Source organism: Chrysemys picta, chromosome 11, assembly GCF_011386835.1.
Source record: "Chrysemys picta bellii isolate R12L10 chromosome 11, ASM1138683v2, whole genome shotgun sequence".
Classification (NCBI taxonomy): Eukaryota; Metazoa; Chordata; order Testudines; family Emydidae; genus Chrysemys; species Chrysemys picta.
Window position 1 is genome coordinate 14,103,389 of NC_088801.1, and position 20,453 is coordinate 14,123,841.

A 20,453-nucleotide genomic window follows, 5' to 3' on the forward strand; every position below is an offset into this window, starting at 1 on the left:
TGGCACAGCGTTTGACTGCTACCCCACGTACCCAACACAAAGCAGGTACGACACATGTAAACGTGTACTGAGGTCTGGGCATACATGGAAAGCTGTGTGCCCTGCTAAGGGCAGAAACTGAAGAGATTTACAAACGTGTACACCTCTCAGATACAATGGTGATGAGCGGAGTCCCAAAGCCCAGATACCGACCTTAATACAGGAAATCCCTATGGCCCGTGTTCTACAGAAGGTCAGACTAGACAATCACAATGCTGCCTTCTGGCCTTGCTCTGTGGAATCTCCTGAATGAGAATTCAGCCTTTGGAGAAGGAACTTTAAACTCCAGCCAGGGCCCTATAAGAGCCATTCCTTCAGGAGGTGCACTGAGCCTGTGCCTTCAGTGGGAATTGACCGGAGTAAAAATGGAGTGAGGGTCTAAGGATCTGGCCTGATCATTTTGATGAACCTCCCTCTCCCATGTCCCATTAACAAAATCAGAAAGCGCAAGGACAAGGAGGTATCGGCCAAGGCAGCAAACCACCGATACTGTTTGTAAGTCCCTTCATTGCAGAGAGTGAGGGAGGCTTGATCCATGTGGCTTGCTATTACAAAATGATGGATGAATTAATATCACACAATACAGATTCACTGATTGCCAACGGAAGTCCTATGAGGAGCTACTTTAGTCTTTAATACTTTAATAAGGAGCATTATTCACCACACTGTTGAGACAGGCCAACTCCCTTAATTTATGGGGGATGCGCCACATTTGGATGGTCCACTGCTTCTAGCGCAAGTTTTAAAAATGCTTGTTGCTGATGAGGTTTCAGCCTCCTGTTTTTGATGATGCATGTGCCTTGCCTCCCACTAAATCTGATCCGAGAAAGGAAACTGGATCTATCAGTCAACACTAAAGAGAAAGGAACCTGAGTAGAGACTGGAAAACATTAGCAGATTTCCTTCTCTTCATAAGGCTCATCCCTCTCTCCAGTTATCTACTCTGAGTTTGAAATGAGTTGTGTATTCTGATCACCTACCGGTGATGCTTGAGCCTACTCAAGAATCAGGGTCCAGAGAATCTTATTACATGAGTTCAGGGGACCAACTCCCCCTTGCCTCAGAAACCGCTCCTCCTCTGTGATGTGATCTCTCTCAGGGGATGCCTACACTAGAAACGTAAGTCAACCTATATTAGGTCGACTTGCAGCCACTGCAGTAATTACTGAGGTGGTGCATGTCCACACTACTCTCCTTGGGTCAATGGTGCGCGTCCTCACTAGGAGCGCTTCTACTGACCTAAGAGGGGCAGTGTGGGGAGCTGAAAGCCTGGTCTCTTAAGCTCTGCTGGCAACTCCCTGCTGGGAGTCCGGCTACACCACAGGCTCCTGGAGGGCTTCTCCCCAACTCATTCCCCATCGGGAGCTGGGAGGGGAGGCCACCTGGGCTTCTTGCCCGGCTCACAGCCGGGAGCAGGGTCCAGCCACCCAGCTCTCCAGGGGCATATTTCTTGTCAGATTTCTTGTCAATTTCACAACTCCACATCACCCTAACTACACTGATATAAGCCTTATGCCTCTTGTGGAGGGGGATTTATGATGTCGGTGTAGTAGGGCACTTCCACTGGTGAGAGGAATGCTGTAGTGTAGACACTGACATAACTGGGTCCATGTAAACTGCCTAACCATGTAGTGTGGACCAGTCCTTAAACTTTGTGGCAGGGCCCAGACACATTTCACTTTGTATGTGACGCTGTATTATTGCAGAGAAGAAAATTCCACAGTCCACTAAGGAAAAAAATATAGACAGGGTTGCACAATAATATCAAAGCATAGGAAAAGGGGTTTTGGTAAACTTATTTTTTATTTTAAAGTAACATTCCTGTAAGCAAGATATATTGTACACAGCTCTGTATGGGCTACTGTTCATCCACCACATTACAATATGTAAATGTATGGTGCAGGGGTGTGTTGTGGATCCTTAAGAAGAAAGAAGTGCTCAGTACAAATAAAAATCAATGCATCAGACATGGTTCTGTATAACAGACAGTAAAGGATGGAAGCCATTATGTATCTACATATAGGACAGTTAACTCTGCAAGCTGACTTCCTGTCAGAATATTACTGTGGCTAATGCATGCTCCTGCTTTATATTGGTATATATTTCTATACTTCCATAGAGCCTTATGTCTGAGGATCTAAAAGGACTTTTGAATATGAATCAGTCTTCAGAATACTCCTGAGAGGTCAGTATCATTACCTCCATTTAATAGATTGGGAGACTGTGAAACCGAGAAACAGAGAGGTTAAGGCCCAGATCCTCAAAGATTTTCATGTGCCTAACTCCTCACTTTAAGGATCTGGGCCTTAGTGATTTGGCCATGGTCATGAAGGAGGTCCAGGGAAGAGCTAGGAAGAGTGCAGGGCATAGTCTCTTACGTTTATGCTTTAACTTCCACTATCCTTCCACTCTGTGTAGAATACATGATTGCTGGATACCAGACCGGCCAGGTTACCCAAAGATTTACGCGTGTTTGAATGACTTGGGTATTTCATTGTTTTGTAGCAACTGGATTTCCTGGTTTACTTTTGGCCTTACTGGTTATTAAAGATTTAAGGAAAAATGACTTGCCTCATTAATGCATATTTTTAAAATAGGTAAAGAAACCAACAGTTTTACAAACACAGAAACAAAGAAGCAAGTCCCAGTCATGGACAACAGCAGCACAGGCTATTGGAACTTATGGAATTAAGACATCTTGTGCCAGACAGCAGTGTATCCGTGCCCATTTCTACACCGTCTTAGGCACATTCCACACCAGCATCTTCCATGTGGCTGCAGTTATGCTCCCCCCAGTCGCTTTTTTCACAGTCAAAAATGGAGGCTTCTGTTCCACTGCACTCCACGTCATCAAGCCAAATTGGATTAGAACCTTTTTTGGGGGTGTGTGGTTAAAAATAAAAAAAAATAAAAGTAAAATAAGTCACTGTACGGCATGGGAAACAAATATACAGTCACCCAAAGAAATCTGTAATGTGAATCACAAAGAAGATATTCTTTAGGTTTCACACTTCCCTTAGGGCTAGACTGAGCCTTAAGGCACAGCTCTATGTCAGGAGCGGGTACCTGTGTCACCCCACAAGGCGGCCTGGGAAGGAACTGTGACTGAGTCACATTTCTCCTCCCTGCTTTGCCATGGCTCCCAAGAGAAAGTAACTTATTGCAGCCTTTTAATGGGTGTAGCTGACTTCCCCTCACACCAGCTTGGCATTGTGGGCTGGTGCACTGGGGGCTGGAGTCAAAACTTAACCTATTCCCGGCCCTCCCTCCACCCATCTGCAGGCGAATGGGAACAGTGGGCCTGCAAAGGCTGCTCTTCCCAGTGCTCAGTGACCAGGGGTGGCTCTATGTGTTTTCCTGCCCCAAGCACGGCAGTCAGGCGGCTTTTGGCAGCGCGCCTGCGGGAGGTCCGCTGGTCATGCCGATTCGGTGGCATGCCTGCGGAAGGTCCGCCGGTCCCGTGGCTTCGGTGTACCCGCAGCCAAATTGCTGCCGAAGCCACGGGACCGGCGGACCTCCCGCAGGCATGCCGCCGAAAGTCGCCAGCCTGCCGCCCTCACAGCGACCAGCAGGCCGCCTCCCGCGGCTTGCTGCCCCAGGCACGCGCTTGCTGCACTGGTGCCTGGAGCCACCCCGGTCAGTGACCTGCAGTGCAGCTAACTCAGATGGCAGGAAAGGACTCTTTGTACAGGTTACATCCATTCTGGCTCACAGCAAGGAGTGAGGAAGAAGCCTCCCCTGGTGCACCTTTACCACCGTGTGTGTCCTGGTAAGAGCAGGTCACAATCCTGTCTTTTGTTACCAGTGAAAAACAGCACAAGTCCCCCTCCCCCTAGGGAATACATAATGAATTCCTGAAACAAAACAAAACAAAGGAGGGGAAGGAGCTGGCCGGATTGCAATCAAAGTTGTCACCTGACATGTTGGAGGTTGTCTCTCAGCTTGAATCTCATGCACTTTGCTGCACATATTGCCCATAGTCCCTTCCAAATGGAAGGGATAACACTTACTTAAGAGGCCTTTGGGTACCCTGCTGCAGAGAATTACACTTGCCACTAATATAGGGCATAGCTAAGACAGTGCAGAGATTTAGGTTAGGTGGTTTCATCCAAACAATCTCTACTCTTTGGGTCTGCAAAACTGAGCTGGAAATTTTGCAAGAACAGACTTTCTAGTACTATTGTGGCACTTCTGCTTCCAGCTTTGGCTAGAAGTAGGAAGTGCAGGGGCACATGGAAATGAGAGATCTGAGAGGAAACAATATTAAGTGAACTTTTGTGAACTTTGGAAAAGTTGAGTGAGTTCAGGTTGTGGGTAAAACTTGAGGGTGGGTGGAGGATAGAAGGGTTTTCATTTTAATTATAATGATTCACCCCAGTGATCGTCTCCAATCAGGGATATGTGCACTAATCCCAGCAATCCTATTTTTTTTTAGAGAATTCTCTAAAAAACTTTGCTTCTGTTGACTATCCGTGTATCTGAATGGCTTGTGCCCAGTTGTCCCAGAACACTTCCATTCAACTGTTCTGTAAGTTCTTGATTGCTGGGTAATTATTCTATAGGTTATGATACTGCCCTCTCTGCTTTAGCAGAACACCCATTTGCTTCAGTAGGAGTTTTGTCTCGGTAAGAGTGGCAGGGTCTGGACCAGTGGGGACACATGGGGCAGGGTCATCCCCAGATTTGCTGCTTGGCTTATACTGAGCATGCTCATACGGACTGTGCATGCTCAGTAACACTGCTGAAGCCGGCTGCCCTGACTCCGCCCCCCGCCATCGGCAGGGATGGGTTGCCTCTGGTCTGGACCATCATAATTTCTCTTTCGGAGGCCAGTGGGGTGGGTGGGTATTTTGACAATCGGGAAATAGAAATAGCAGGGGATAAAAGGGACAAATGGAAATTCTAGAGTTATCCTCTGAGGCGGCATGTCTGGAAAGCCCATGCAGCTCACCTGTAAATGCAAGTATCTCAGTATTCACCATCAAGAAACCATATACTTTGTACAACCTTAGACTGTGATCCTGCACTTGGAAACAATTTTAGGACTTCCTACTGTGAAGAGCAAAAATCCCGTGCAACAAGAGCGGCACCAAACAAGTGTGGCACCCTGGACTGAAAAAATTCCAGCTATCTGAATACCTGGCTGTAAGTGGCTTGGGTGCCAGGAGGCCATGAATACTGTTCCTGTAAAGGTTGAATCTTGCATTGAACACCAGCCACACTATATAAAATCACAGATCACAATTTGGGATCGGGAATGTAATTGGTGATTTGGGTGATTAGTTATTAACTTACCTGGAGATACTTTTATGGTGCGAAGTGCATGACTATATCCCAGCATTTTGCAGACCACGGTTCCATCTTTTTTGTCCCATTTATCATCACATATTGTTCCCCACTTTCCTTTGTACATAATTTCGACACGGCCCTCCTTAGCTGTTCCAACGAGCCTTATGTTGGGGTTGGAGTAGCGTTCCGCTGATGGATTATGTGGTTATGAAATAATTGCAGCAATTATACACAAGGAAAATAAGATGTTTGCATAAGAAAAAATGACAGAAGAATAGTGTTAAACCCCACAACACAAATGAATGGTCACACCTAAATGAACATGGCTACATGGAAACAGGTTGCTGTTGTAGCAAAAATGAGATCAGTTCAGGACCCTGTGGTAGATATGATGAACACAGGCATAGCTTGAGACTACTGAATCAATGTTAGGCCTGTTATTCGTACAGGTTATATGCATTATTGTGGGCTTGGGATTGTATTCTACTCCAATGGGGAGGGTTACTGCAGCTCATCCAGGAACTAAAAACAGTGGGGTGTGATTACTGCAGTCCCTGGGACCAGTAAACAGTTCCAGAGAAGTACCACTCTCTGTGGTGGTTTGCATATACTGGTTCAGATTGTGTTCAAGAGACCCAGGAGACTGGGGTATAAAGAGACAGGCTTTTATTCTGAGGCAACAAATGGGCTTGACCATTTGTCCAAAAAGGGGGCGGCGTATCAAACCCCATGGAAGGACTGGAACATGCCGGGATGTCACAGGGGACCACTGGTAAGCTTAATTATGCATTTAGACCTTTTATTGTTTTATACGTTGTTTCTGTACGGCTCTGAGAGAGCTGTTGGTTACCCGTAACCACTGGCACATGCCGTTCATAGCCCTTGGAGAGAAAACAAAGCACAGAAGCTGGACACTAGTCAGACCTGCTGGGATAAGCAAGGACACTGCAGGGAGGTGGGTTGCAACCGAACAACCCTGCTCAGCAGGAAAACTGATGCAGGTCCCTGCCCAGAGATTGGTGATGGTGAAAGGCCTCCTTGAGCAGACCCGGAAGGGCTCAGAGGTGCAGTTACTTCAGAAGCGTCACTGACAGCCCTGATCCTGCAAGCTCTTAAACACTTGCTTCACTTTATGCACGTGGGAGGTTCTGTTGACATCATTGGGACTATGCAAATGGTCAAAGTTAAGCATGTGTCCTGGGTATACACTGGGTTCTATATTGTACTGGTGTTACATGGCAAGCTATGAAGATGAGATAAAGGTCTAGTACCTGGTTCACCCCTGTCACCTTTGTTCCCTGGAAGTCCTGTTCCAAATTAAAAAAAGCAATCATTAGACACACTTTCAAGGTAAAGTATAATGATTACCATTATGTCTTATACTTGTGTTGATGCATGCAAATGTTCAAACAAAACTCCAGCCCCCTCGCACATTTAGAATTTGAAATGTACTCCTGGAATTAAAGCCCTGATGCAGTTAAGCCCCTGGGACAGCTTTGGAACTCATGATAGCAGCATGTTAAAAGCAGCAGGAGTATTATGAACTGCAGAGTATTCGCAATGCATAACACTGGTGAAAAGGTCCTGTGATGGTGTATATACATCAGTGTGCAGAATCCAGCTATATTAAGTGGACAGTATTTTACTGGTGCTGCCATGCATATAATACGTATTTTAAATGTTAAAAAAAACAGCTCCAGAGAAGACATTTTAAAAATGTTGTTTTTTAAAAATACATTTACAAACAACCTCCAGCTGCTTATGTGCTTTTCAAAATATAAAAGTCCCTTTCTCTATTTTATGGTCAAATGGCCTACAGCAATTCATTTGACCAGCTCCTTGCTGTCAGGCGCTGTCTCTCACTATGTGTTTGCACAGAGCCTCGCACAATGGGGCCGCAATCTCAGTTCACATCTCCAGCCACTACTATATTACAATTTAAAAAACCCCAACAATAACAATAAACGTTCATAATTATTTGCACTTCTATAGTGCCTTCCATCCAAAGATTGCAAAATGCTTTAAGGACCTCAATGACTTAATTTAAAAAAAAAAAAACCTACACGAATAAAGGATTACCACCTTCCTTTTATAGATGGGGAAACTGAGGCAAAGAGAGGGAAAGGTCCAGATCCTCAAAGGTGTTTAGGCACCTAACTCCCATTGAAAGGTGGGAATTAGACATCTAAATACCTTTGAAGATCTGGGTCTAAGTGACTTTTATCCAAAGTCAAACAAGAAGTTAGTGGCAGAGTCAGGAATAGGAGCTGGGTCTTTTGACACCACAATGCCACTTGGGCCCTCTTAAAGGGTAGTTTAGTTGGAATGCACAAAGGAATCCCAAGTGGACTTAAAAAAAAAAAATCTTCCCATCCTTTTTCTTTTGCTAAAAGCACTAAATATACAACTCTTCCTTTTAAAAAAGGATAAATATATAAATGGACATACACAACCTATTTTGTAATCTAGTAGGTGTGTTTTCTGCATCATTAACCAGAGTTAGATGCAGAAGAAATCCAAAACTACCTGGCTGCATATTGGCATCTGAGTCGGGTGTGGCCTAAAGCAGATTTCAAATACGTGCCAGGACTGAATTCAGAAATCAATTCTTAACGTACGATCCAGTCTCACTGTTCTGATTGGGGCCAAATCAATTTGAGCTCAGTGGGAGTTTTGCATGTGTAAAGCTGGCTGGATGAGGCCACTTTATATCTAGTTCATCAGCAAAGATGCAGCCACCGTCTGAGTGGTAGTGGGCAGGGACTGGTTAGTGTCACAGTGAAGTGGAGTGATGTCTCACTATAGGGCTATCTGCTCATGTTGATGTTCTGTGTTCAGGGGCGGCTCTAGGCACCAGCAAAGCAAACACGTGCTTGGGGCAGCCCATTTGCAGGGGTGGCAGGGATCCAGCATGGGAGCTGAGAACCAACAAGGGGCCCTGGGAGCTCCTTGCCTATAGAGCCAGCCCTCGAGCAGGGAAAGAACTACACTTCCCAGCATTCCCTTGGCCACTACCAACAGGAAAGAGGGGGAGGGAGTGAGGTAGCTGAGACCTCATGCTGCAGTGAATGGAGAGCTGCACTGGGAAGGTAGGGATACCATATTTTAACATTCAAAAAATAGGACACTCCGCGGGGAGGGAGGGTAGCCCCACCTTGCCCCTATCCACTCCCCCCACAGAAACCCCAACCCATCCAACGCCCCCTGCTCCCTGTCCCCTGATCATCCCCTCCCGGGACCCCTGCCCCTAACTGCCCCCCAGGATCCTACCCCCTATCTAAGTCTCTCTTCTCCTTGTCCCCAACCGCCCCCTCCTGAGACTTCCCCCCCTAGGACCGCATCCCCTACCTGTCCCCAACAAACCCCCGGGACTCCCATGCCTATCCAACTGCTGCCTGTCCCCTGACTGCCCCCCCCCCCAACCCCTGACCCATTTAACCCTCCCTTCTCCCTGCCCCTGACTGCCCCCCCGAACCTCCGCCCCATCCAATCTCCCAGGCCCCTTACCGTGCCACTCAGACCAGCGTGTCTGGCTCCACACAGCGCCAGACACACTGCTGCATACATGCTGCCGTGCTCCCCCGCAGAGCCACAGCCCCCCCCCCCCCCCCAGCACCTGCCTTCCAGGTTTGAACACCTGGAAATTCAGGAGTGCTCAAGCTCAGTTTGGGCAGCTGTTACTTCATTTCTCCCAAATCAAATATACTGATCCACTGTAACTTGCTGTAGAAAAAGTAGGATAAAATTGAGCAAGAAATGCTTCCCAGTGGTTATAAGGACTGGAATTGCTATTTTCAACAGCCATTGCCTTTTTTGTTTGTTTGTTTGTGTAAAAGGAAGACAGTGATATTGCATTGGCAAATTCGCCATAGAAAGAAAGAGAGGAACAAAAGAATAATAAAGGCACCTCAACTTTTCTTCATTTATGTAGGACAGTCTTATAATATGCATCCAGATATCCTTCAATCACACAAGCTGAAAATTGTCCCACTTTACTGCAGTTCTGTAACCATATGGGAACCAATCCTGTCTGTGTTCTGTGCACATCTAAAATTCCTGCTGAATGACCCGCCCTGGGAGCGAGTTACCAGTGACCCAGGGCTGGGGCAGCAGGAGGGTGCAGGTGGGGGTGGGGTGGGGAGAGAGCACAGGGCTGGGGCAGCAGGGGGGTCTGGTGAGGAGCCCAGGGCTGGGACGGGGGGCAGACAAAATTTTTTTTGCTTGGGGCGGCAAAAAACCTAGAGCCGACCCTGTCTGTGTTGTTACTTCTGGGCCACGTAAGCTGCTGTCTCGGCCACTTTTGGGCAACGGGGGACCTCGGAGCTTCACACAAGGAGGAAAATATTACTTCAGTCCTGTGCAAAGCGTGAGTTATTGATAAAAAGAAGGCTCCAACATTAGTAGCTGCACTGGTGCTGGAACCACCAGAATAAATAAGGGCTGGACTGAGCCTTTACATCTTGCCCTGTGTAAAGTAATAGTGTAGCTGGACTACCTCAGAAACAGCCCAGGGAGGAACTGACTCTCCTCCTCAGGCTTCCCCTTTGCTCCTTGGGTTGTGGGAGTAATTTACTTCACAGGGTGCAGGGTTTCCCCCTTTTTTGGGCCAGCTCTGCTGGCTGCCTGGGGTTTGGAACCAGGGCCCTATCAAGTCCCTGATCTCCACTCATTACCTGCCCACCTACCCTCCCTGCCCATTGCTTCCTCCCTCCTCCCCTGTATACAGAGTTATGATCTGAGAAAGGTAAGCAGGGGGTCACATCCCCTTATGTTGCAGGGGCCAGTTAGAATCTAGAAAGAAAGAAGGAAACAAAGAAAGACAGACATTTGGCACAGAATCCCATGCTGCATCAGTGCCTTTTAATGTAGCATCCAAAAGAAATATCTCAACTCAGATGCAAGCAGTGAATGAAATTTCCCCTGTCATCGCTGCACTGAAATGCACTTGTCCAAAAGGCAAATTTATGAAACAAGATGACATAGATGAGTGACATTAAAAGAAAATGTGTTTGTCTCTCATACAGAGTCACATAGGAATTGTTCAAGAACTGGGCATTATTGCCAAAATACTACCACTGCAATGCTGGTACAATTGCTGGTCCTCCAAGTTATGGGTGTCTATGGGCCAGTCTCATGATGACACCTAACTTTACTAAGCACTTTTGAAATGTTTCTTCCAGTCAGTCAATCTTTTCCTTTCCTTATTACAATTGCATCCCTTTATGTTCACTCCTTGTTGCATGCAGACAAATAGATATTGTTGAATTCTTAATTTCATATAAGTTACAGAGGAGAGGTGCATTGCAAGGTGTCTCTGCTGAAATGATACAAGGGAACAGAAATTAACTGCACTGGCAACCAGGGGGACAAAGGTGGCTGGACCAGAGAATCTGACCTCATGACTTTAAAACCCTTTGCATAATTTTTACCAAAGTTTCCAGAAAGATGATACTATGAGGTAGCATCCAAAATTTCAGGAAGATTGGTTTCTTTGTGTGGGAACTTGGTAGTGGGGTTGAAAATCAGGTTTATAATGGAAAGCTAGCAGCAAGCTTAACCATGGAACAACTACTGCAACTTTATAATACACACACAATGCAAAACATACCAGCTAATCATCAGAAACCTTGATAGATAGTCTTACCTCTAGGTCCCATGTCTCCTTTGGATCCTTTCATTCCTGGTTCACCTTTTGGACCTTGAATGCCAAAATGCCTACTACTTTCACCATGTTGGCCTCTAAACCCTAGGTGGAAAATATCAGAGAGCTGATGCCTTTGTCAATTTCTGAAGAAAAGAGCATGACACGTATTACATGCAATCACCTTCAAAAGTCAGTGAAACATTCCATGTAAAGTACCCGATTGTGTAATCATCTATTTGCATAATTTAATACAGCAAGTGCTTTACCTGAATTTCCCTGTTCTCCCTTTGGTCCTGGAATGCCTAAAGTCATCAAAACCAAAATAAATAAGTCAAATAGATATTTTCACACTTTTAAGCTTCCTCAAGCTTACATTTATAGTCAACTTTTCAATTAATGCAGATGGGAAGGCACGTTGGTTCTCCAGCTAATGGTTAATGAAGTGGATAAGGCACGTGCAATATATTAAAATAAGAACTTATTAACCTAGGAAGATTGGGTTTTCAGATCCAAGTCTTAGAGGATAAGTGGACCTTTCACTGCTAACATACCTAAATTGACCCTATGTGCCAGATACACAGCTGGGGTAAGTCACAGTAGCTCCATTAATGTCAACAAAAGGAAATTGGAATGGGTTATCTTAACCTGCTGCACTTTATGTTTTTAAGTTATATCAAAAGGTGCCTCTATGGACCCTTGGCACAGCTACATAAGTATCCTGCCATGGCAGCCTGGCAGAGCTCCATGTCCACTACTAAAAAAAGAACAGGAGTACTTGTGGCACCTTAGAGACTAACAAATTTTGGAACCTTAGAGACTAACAAATGTCCACACTTGTAGGTCCATACTCCATGAGTCCGTCATGCATGGGATTGAGCATACTGCCTCCTGGCTTGAGCTGGTCATTCATTCCCGTGCATCCCCCTATTCGAATAACTTGCGTTGCTGATGCTGAACTTGTCTTGTTTTCCTTTACCTGCTACTCCACTCTGTCCCTTTTCACCTTTAGGTCCCCTCTTTCCTGGGATTCCTGACTTTTTTTTTTTTTAATAAAAAAAAGGGTGCATGGATAAAAAATACCTAGCAGGATATTATTTTACTAAATTAAAAATGCTGGTAGCTATGTGCCCTTCTCCCCTCTCTGACTAGGCATGCCATTTAAACCAGGAAGTCCCCGGGCACCAACTTCTCCATTTAGACCTTAAAGTTGAACAACAACAAAAGTGAAGTACAAAGAACTATAAAGGATAAAGGAACCAAAGTAACATAACATTTCTCCAGGGGCTGATCCTCTACTGCCCCACACCTTGTGTAGTCATCTATTCCTGTGCAGAGTGAGAGCAAAGTGGGTGTAAACTGCTTCCACGTTGGAATCCTCCACTCGCTTTCACTAGTGGTATCATTTTATAACCAACTTTGCAGAGTGGAAATGAACATACAAAGTGAAAGGCAGTGGAGAATCAGGTCCATACAGCATTTCAGTCTGAAGGATCCCAAAGCACTTTCCAAAATTTAGGTCAAATTCTGCCCTGGGATGCACACACATGGGTCACATTGACTTCAATGGGAGTGATGTGTATAGAGCCAAAAGGAGAATATGGCCCTGTAAACTCACACACAAATAAATTAGGACTCTATGGAAATTTAATAGGATTCTATATAAATTGCTCAAAATCTATAGATGTTAACAGAAAAGAAGATCTTTTCTATAGACTTTCTAAGTCATCCCATAGAATTTTAGAGAAGGGATATAATTCTGCAGGATAGTTCACAAAGCCCAGAGAAAGGATAGCAGCATCTACGAGGACTTTTCCATAGGGGTAAAGAACACTCCATCCATATGCACCTGCAGGGGAAATGTTCATAGACAGAAAGCATTTACCTGTGTTGCAATTTTTCCAGGGTACTATGGGACAGATTTGCCTTTCATTTACACTGAGCTAAATCAGGAACAACTCCATGGAGTTACTACAGTGTGAAACTGTTGCTAGCAGGATACTCAGTATCAGTATCTACATATCTAAATGCCATGATGAGTCAGGCCATGAAGCAGGGGAGACACCATATGAATTTAGAATTAGACAAAAGGGGCCTGATTCACCACTGCATTATTCCAGTTTGACACTGGTGTTGCCTCAGTGGAGTGAAACTGGTGTGAAAGTGGAGTAATACAATGGCGAACCAGGCCTTAGAGGATTAGAAAGGGACTTACTGGGTGAAATTCTGGGACCCGTGTAACAGACTGACAATTTCCTGCAATATCGTAAATGAATTTTATTGAATGAAGTTAAACCTTATTGAATTAGTTTTAAAATATTTGAATTCCTTGTATTAAAAATGCAATGGTGCATGTGTTATTGTGGAATTGTATGTATTTTCATACAGCTGGGGGTAATTACACAAATTCACTCAGGTTGTAAAGAAACCCCCCCCCTACCCCCCCGGGAGAGATACATATACTAATTCAACCTAGATTCTCCAGGGACTGACCAACAAAGGAAGGATTTTTGAATAAATAGCCTAGTTTTAAACTGGCGCATGGCCTTTTTCCTGATCCAGCAAATGGACGGACCCTAATCCACAGTAGGCCCCAATCTTTCGGGTAGGGTTGGAAGGACTGGCCCTGCAGAATCCATGTTAGGGTTGGGGTTAATTCTGTTAAATTTATTAGCATGCACGTTGGTTCTTTTATGTTTTAATGTGTTTTCTCTGCAATGCGTTATCCCTTAAGAATAAAGTGCTGTGTGGTAACTTATAACTATCAACAATCATTCTGTTATCAGTCTCTGAAGAAAAAGCAAGCAGGTGGCCTTGGTCAATCTATCTGTGCTGGGAAATACACAGTGAAGGCAAGGAAGTATGCAGCCTGGGAATACCCGAGTCAGATGGTCTCCACCCAGAAAGGCAATGCCTGGGGAACTGGAAGCCGGAGAGTGGATGCCTTTGCTGAACCATCGAGGGGAGACAGAGGTGCAGTTGCCCTGGACTGTGATTGCCTATGATATGCAGGAGGTCAGAAAAGATGGTCGTAATGGGCTCTCCTGACTTTAAAAATCTATGAAAAATATAGAACAAAAGATCCTACTTCTCCTTTCACTTACACCCATTTACAGCAGTTTTACACCCGTGTAACTCGACTGAGTTCAGTGGAATTACTCTTCAAGTCCAGTGGTGTATGTGAGACAACAGGCCTTGAATCTGTAGCTTGCTGTGGGATTGGAGGGAGGGCCGATGTGTTTATAAGACTCTTCCTTGGTAATTGGGACAAATGGACATTTCTCAGTTACAATGATGGTGGGTTTGAGTTTCTTTTAAATTAGACTTTCAGGGCCAATCCACTACGGCTGTTAATTGACCTCGATTAAGTTAGAGCCGATTTACACCAGCTGTGGACCTGCCCTTTTTTAATGAAATGCACCTTTAAGTGTCATACCAACTTTTCTTTTTGACTGGCTTACCTGCCTCTCCTTTCTGTCCTGGAAGCCCTGGTGCACCCACTCTACCTACAATACAATATTGGTATTAGCATTAGTGATATTTGTACAAATCATTAAACATGGCATCTCCCCTTTCCTCCACCAGCCCCCTGCCAGATTTGGCTTTCTGCCTTATTAACTTACCATTTAACCTGACTAACCTGCATCTCCCTTGTTTCCAGGAACACCAATTGATCCTTTGGGGCCCATCTCTCCCTTCTTACCCACTTCACCTTTACTTCCTTGAAGACCTATTTAACAATACAATGAATGTGTGTGAATCAAAGGGTTGGAGTCAAATCTGTCTCTCTCTCTCCCATCGGCTCTAACAGCAACAGCATCTGGGCCTGGGTCTGCCTTTCTAGATCTGACATTTCCAGTTGGTAATCAAGATACTTATGACAAAAGAATGCAACAAAATAATACAAAAGAATGCAACAAAATATTTCGGAAGTGATTGCAATCCCCTCCTTCCCTGTTCTGTTCCAGCATTTTCCCGAGATTCCTTGAATTGTTTAAGATCCGTTTTGCCATTTCTGAGCCAGACCCTCAGCTGGTGCAAATCAGTGGAATTCTGTTAAATAAATAGAACCCTACTGATTTGCACCAGCTGAGCAGCAATGCTACATTTCCAAATGTTTTGTGTATAATCATCATTCTCCGCTCATATGTATCACTTCCACTGGTTTCCACTCTCCACCCTGTTTTCGGCTCATTCTCCCTGTCCACATCTCAGACGTGGCTGATGAATACCAATGTAATGCAAGTTACACAGGTGAGAAACACTGCCTAATTCTTCTGTTTAACTTACACAAAACTCTAGCTTATATGGGGTTTAAACCACTCAGAGGCAGGCTTTTCTATCACTCTAACCAACCAAACCTGCACATGATTGTGCATTTAAATTGAATTGTATTCGTTTATACCATATAAATCCTTCTGTAAACACCACTGTTATAATCAGGGATGTGCTGATAATTTAATACCTGCTTCTTTCATTACACATATATATCCCCAAAAGAGAATATAAAAACTCAGAGTAATGAGTCAGCATTTCTGGAGGACCACCCTCGTTGGTGCACTGGCATAGCAAGAAACAAAATGGCACCCCACAAATAAGGCAAATAACCTTCATCCATCCAATCCCTTTATAGACTGGTAACCCCATGGTCAGAGATATCTGAATCTTTGTGGAAACAACTCACAGAGTAATAATACATTTTACACTGTAAATGGAAAAGACTGAACTAGGAAGGCATGTGAAATTATTAAAATTGCATAGGTAAAAATAAGCAAATTGTCTTACCTGTAGGCCCCCTATCCCCTTTCATTCCTGGTTCACCTTTTGGACCAGCAAGGCCCCTGTCCCCTTCACTTCCATCTTCACCCGGTAGTCCTCTAAAACCTGGATGAAAAATACCAAACTTCTATTGCTTTGTTGCTTTGACCATCCTATGACAGACCCATTACACACACTACAAAATGCAATACCAATATAAGAGTCAAATTCTGCTCTTGTTGTAGATCCAGAGTGACTCCGAAGATGCCAATGCAGTTAATTTTGAAATAGATATCTGTCACTGAGGGCCAAATTTGGGCCTCTCTGTGTAAATTCAGTACTGGCCGCTGGATTCTATTCTCATTCACTGGTTTTACTTGGGTTTATTTCTGCTAACTTCAATGGAGTTATTCCTGATTTACACAGGTGTGACCAAGAGCAAAATCCATAGTAGCAACACAATGAAGGAAATGCATTACCTTGGACTCCTCTTGTCCCCTTTGGTCCTTCTATTCCTGAAATCCCAATACGTACATAATAATAATGATGAATGGACATGAAAGGCAGATATTTTTGAGCCTATGCAATCCACCGGTATTGGGCCAGGTTCTCAGCGGGTGTAAATGGATACAGTCACTCCACTGACGTAAATGGAGCCATGCTGATTTACACTAGCTGTGAAACTGGTCCAACTATCTATGAGCCAAATCTTGCTATCCTGGCTCAAAGACCGAGGTCAGTGGGAATTTTTCCCTGAAAAGGCACTGAAATGTATAGGCAGCGAACTGCAGGATTTGGCCTGAAGTTGTACTTCATTGTTGTAAATCATGCTGCACAGCAAGGAAGACGCGGATGCTTGATGTTTAAAATGCTTGTTTGGCATAAACGTAGACAAGCACCACGGATGGATGAGATGGGGGAGCAGCAGAGCGGACTTGCTGCCTGACTGGCTGTGGGGGCCCTTACCTAGTGAGACTGGTGCGGTACCAGTGCAGAAAGGCTTGGGGTCCCCAAGCCGGGGGGTAGCAGTCTCCCTGCATTCAGAAACATCTGATGTGCATGAGCATTCTGCTCCCCAGCGAGGAGCCTTGGGGAGAACGGAGGGATGAGGGAGAACCTGGTCAATCCATGGTTTGCCATGGTCCTAAATGGAGGACCAGGGCAGCGACCACGGGACTACAAATGTTGTGAGTGCAAAGCACAGCCTGCGGGATAATTCCTTCCCCAGCATGTACCATTTGGGCTGTGCAATAGCTCCAGGATTTAGTCCTAATGAAAGGCCACATTCCGATTTCATTTACACTAGTGAAAAATTGGGAATAAATCCATACACTTTAGTGGAGTTACTCCCAATTTATCCTAGTATAAATGAGACCAGAATCTGGTCTGAAGACTGGGTCTCCAGGAACAGGACACACAGGACAACTGGATCGTACGTTGATTACAACATACAAATTTTAGTGTGCATCTTATAGAGCAGTGGCTGATCAAATTATGTTGTATCAGTGTGGCTCTATCAGTAGGACTGTCATCTCTGAGACAGAAAGTTAAGTTACCCTCCAGTTATGACTTATGACCCATAAAACACCATGTAAATCACTTAGATTGCTGCTGCTTGTCCTGGTTTTACCAAACTTTGTGTATTCAGTTCTTTGCTTAGCTCTTCGTTTACTTTTTAGGAGGTGCTGCTACTAATCCTTTCTTACCTGCTTCTCCCTTGTCTCCCTTGGCACCTGGAGCTCCTACTCCTCCAGGTATCCCTAAAATATCAAAGGAAATATGTGGCTTGAGCATTATGTAGGATAACGTTTGTACAGTGGCTGTAAAGGTTAGTAACTCAGTATCTGGAGTTCCATCCTTTCCAGATGAACCTTTCTCCCCTTTCTGAGCACCCCCAGGGCCAGAAAGACCTCCAGCACCCTTTTCTCCAGGATTACCTTGAAATTGAATTGGCAAAAAATTAACATGGATTCTTTTGTGAAGACTGAAACCACAGCTCCCAAACCAGTAAACTAACCGAAAAACACACACAAAACCTGCAGCTACAGAAGTTCGTCACACCTTCCTATTTGTTTTCTACAAGTGAATGGGGTGAAATGCAGGGAATATCAGAAGCGTTATAAAGGACAATGCGCGGGATGTATTCAGAGGTGGATTACAGTTTTGTGGGGCCCTGGGCCAGAGCAAGTGGCCTCTCCCCCATCATCCCCCCGTGCTCCTGCCAGGGAGCAGGGTTAGGGTGCGGGGGCTTCCCCCACTCCCTGGCAGGAGCGCTGAGCGGGCGGAACAGGTGCGCAGGGTGCCCATTTTTCCGGGGGCCCCACTGGATACATTCACATTCTCAGAGTTTGCAGTGGGAAGCATGTGCTTAAAAACCATTTCAGGTTTAAAAACAGTGGCCAAAATGTTCACATCCGAAGTGCTGAACTTTGGGTATCTCAATCCATATTTAGGCACCAAAATCAAAGTGCCAACGGGAAGTCTGAGAATCAGGGTGTTTTTATTTCTATTTGTTCTGATGATGCAAGGGAGGGTTCATTTCCACAACTTACCCTTCTCTCCTTTCTCCCCAGGAAATCCAATACCTAAAATACAAATACATCCACTTTTGTTCTCCTCTGCTTGTCTACATTGTTACATATGTCCCCACCCCTCTGAGTTTTATGTTATTTGCTTACCCTTTGACCCCGGTTCTCCTTTGCTTCCAGCTGGTCCTCGGGGACCCATGTCTCCCTTCTCACCTTTTCCTCCTAGAAGATGGATTTGACAGCATAATGAACAAGTGTAAATTAAAGGCGGTGACTCACTGAATTGAACAACAACATTTCCATTGATTGTAATGGGACCAGGATTTGACCATAACTAGGACCAGAGCCTCAGCTGGGTGTAATTTGACATAGCTCCATTGAGTGCAATTGAATTATGCTAATTTACATCCAATGAGAATCTGGCCTTGTGTATATTTCAGCATGTAGCCAACAGGAGGAGTAAGCACTTGAAAACTTGAAATCCTTTTCACCTTGACTTCCTTTCTCCCCCTTGGCACCTGAGTTGAACAGAATAAAGCCTTCATTTCAGGCAGGCAGAGATAACTTGGCTAAGAAAAAAGGTTGCAAATATAGGCACTAGTTAGACACCAGTTTGAAGTATAAGTCTTGGGGAGATTGAGGAACAGACAGTCAGTGTTAGAAAAGGGAAGCAGGGTCTCTCTTAAAACGCCATGTGAATTCATCTAGGAGAAGTAATCTTCACATCTGGGGAATTTTAGGAGCATGTGCAAACCCCGCCCCCTCAAGTCAGTGGGCCCAATCCAGCTCCCACTGAAGTCAATAGATGTATTTCCATTGTCTTCAATGGGAAATGCATGAGGACCTTATTCAGCTTGTCTACTGCAAGAACAAGTGCCAGAATGTGGGGTGCAATCCTATGAAAGGCTGAGGCCCCTAGTGCCATGTGGGAGCTGCTCAGCACTTTGTAGGATCACACCTTAATCACATAGGAAAACTGGCCTGTTGTATTACTCGTTGTGGACTAGATGGAGCCTGTAGGCTCAACCCTGAGTAAAAGGTGCTGTGAAATTACTCTGCAGCGGTGGCTCCCACCCGGTTCCCATCAGTTCCTCCCCTGGTCCCATCCAGATTCAAGAAGGGAGGAGAGGATGAGTAAGTTACTGATAAAGCTCTTGATAAAATACAACTTACTTCTCCCATCATGTCTGCCCAGTTACCCTGGCTAGTGAACAGCAGCAGGGAGGGGAGACAGAGTTGAGATTCTACTAGCTCCCAGCTTCTCCTCACCCACTTGCTCAGAATGGGGAGTATCCAGAGAACAGGGACTACGCTCTGCACCCAAGCCAGACTCCCAGCAGGCCATACGAGGGGGTGTGGGAGGAGCTTGACTTCAATGGGACCATTCACGTGCGTAAAATTATGCAGGGTAATTACATCTTTGCAGGAGTGGGGCCCAAATGACTTATTGAATAGGGCTCCAAAATCTAACTTCCGATTCTGTACAGAGCAGGGGAAGGGAGAAGGAATGAGAGAGAGGGGAAGCTGTTCATTGCTCAAATATTTACTTACCTGGAGGACCAGGTTCTCCTTTGATTCCAAGTTGCCCTGAAATGGATATTTGATGTGCATTTTTAAACTGTCAGCACTCAATCGTTGATTAAACAGTACGTTAACAAATTTAGCTCTGAGTTGAAAACGTCACCCTCCCTGCAGGAAGACTAGAAGTCCTAGAGAGGCCTGAAAAAAGTCTGAGCAACATTATGTGGGTGTGCTGGGGGTAGGGGGGGGGAGGGGCTGGGTACAGGCAGCCCACGCCCATTCCAGCACAGGAAATAGAATCTAGCTGCAACGAAGTGGGACCACAAAAGGATGCGCCAGCCTGGGCTCCATACTTCCACCCTATGCATAATCTTATCCAATTCTTCTTATTCTCTGGATAAATTCATGGAGGTTAAGGCCATTAATGGCTATTAGCCAGGATGGGTAAAGAATGGTGGCCCTAGCCTCTGTTTGTCAAAGGATGGAGATGGATGGCAGGAGAGAGATCACTTGATAGCTACCTGTTAGGTTCATTCCCTCTGGGGCACCTGGCATTGGCCACTGTCGGTAGACAGGATACTGGGCTAGATGGACCTTTGGTCTGACCCAGTATGGCCGTTCTTATGTTCTTAGAGCCAGATCCTCAGCTGGTACAGATCATCATAACTGCATTCATT

At 45.1% G+C, this 20,453-nt stretch overlaps 1 protein-coding gene and 1 long non-coding RNA gene across 8 annotated transcripts in view; one reads left to right on the forward strand and one right to left on the reverse strand.

Annotated features, from left to right (window-relative positions):
* Window positions 1–1,840: 1,840 nt before the first annotated feature.
* Window positions 1,841–20,453, reverse strand: part of MARCO (macrophage receptor with collagenous structure) — a 34,761-nt gene continuing 16,148 nt past the window's right edge. For 4 of the 7 annotated variants that reach the window (XM_065561590.1, XM_065561589.1, XM_065561588.1 and 1 more), the window contains 13 exons: window positions 19,807–19,842; window positions 18,406–18,477; window positions 18,280–18,312; window positions 17,434–17,487; window positions 16,207–16,242; window positions 15,755–15,853; window positions 14,610–14,699; window positions 14,431–14,475; window positions 11,239–11,274; window positions 10,973–11,074; window positions 6,600–6,635; window positions 5,335–5,517; window positions 1,841–2,911 (listed from right to left, as the gene is read on the reverse strand). In XM_065561590.1, the coding sequence (XP_065417662.1) occupies window positions 2,781–2,911; window positions 5,335–5,517; window positions 6,600–6,635; window positions 10,973–11,074; window positions 11,239–11,274; window positions 14,431–14,475; window positions 14,610–14,699; window positions 15,755–15,853; window positions 16,207–16,242; window positions 17,434–17,487; window positions 18,280–18,312; window positions 18,406–18,477; window positions 19,807–19,842 (953 nt within the window). In that variant the 3' untranslated portion in view covers window positions 1,841–2,780. The remainder of the gene's footprint in view (window positions 2,912–5,334; window positions 5,518–6,599; window positions 6,636–10,972; window positions 11,075–11,238; window positions 11,275–14,430; window positions 14,476–14,609; window positions 14,700–15,754; window positions 15,854–16,206; window positions 16,243–17,433; window positions 17,488–18,279; window positions 18,313–18,405; window positions 18,478–19,806; window positions 19,843–20,453) is intronic. The other 3 variants (XM_065561586.1, XM_024102655.3, XM_065561587.1) reach the window with 3 other exon arrangements.
* The window catches only part of LOC135974312 (uncharacterized), a 33,750-nt gene continuing 21,579 nt past the window's right edge, over window positions 8,283–20,453 (forward strand). The window contains exon 1 of the long non-coding RNA XR_010591539.1: window positions 8,283–8,417. This is a non-coding gene — a long non-coding RNA (uncharacterized LOC135974312). The remainder of the gene's footprint in view (window positions 8,418–20,453) is intronic.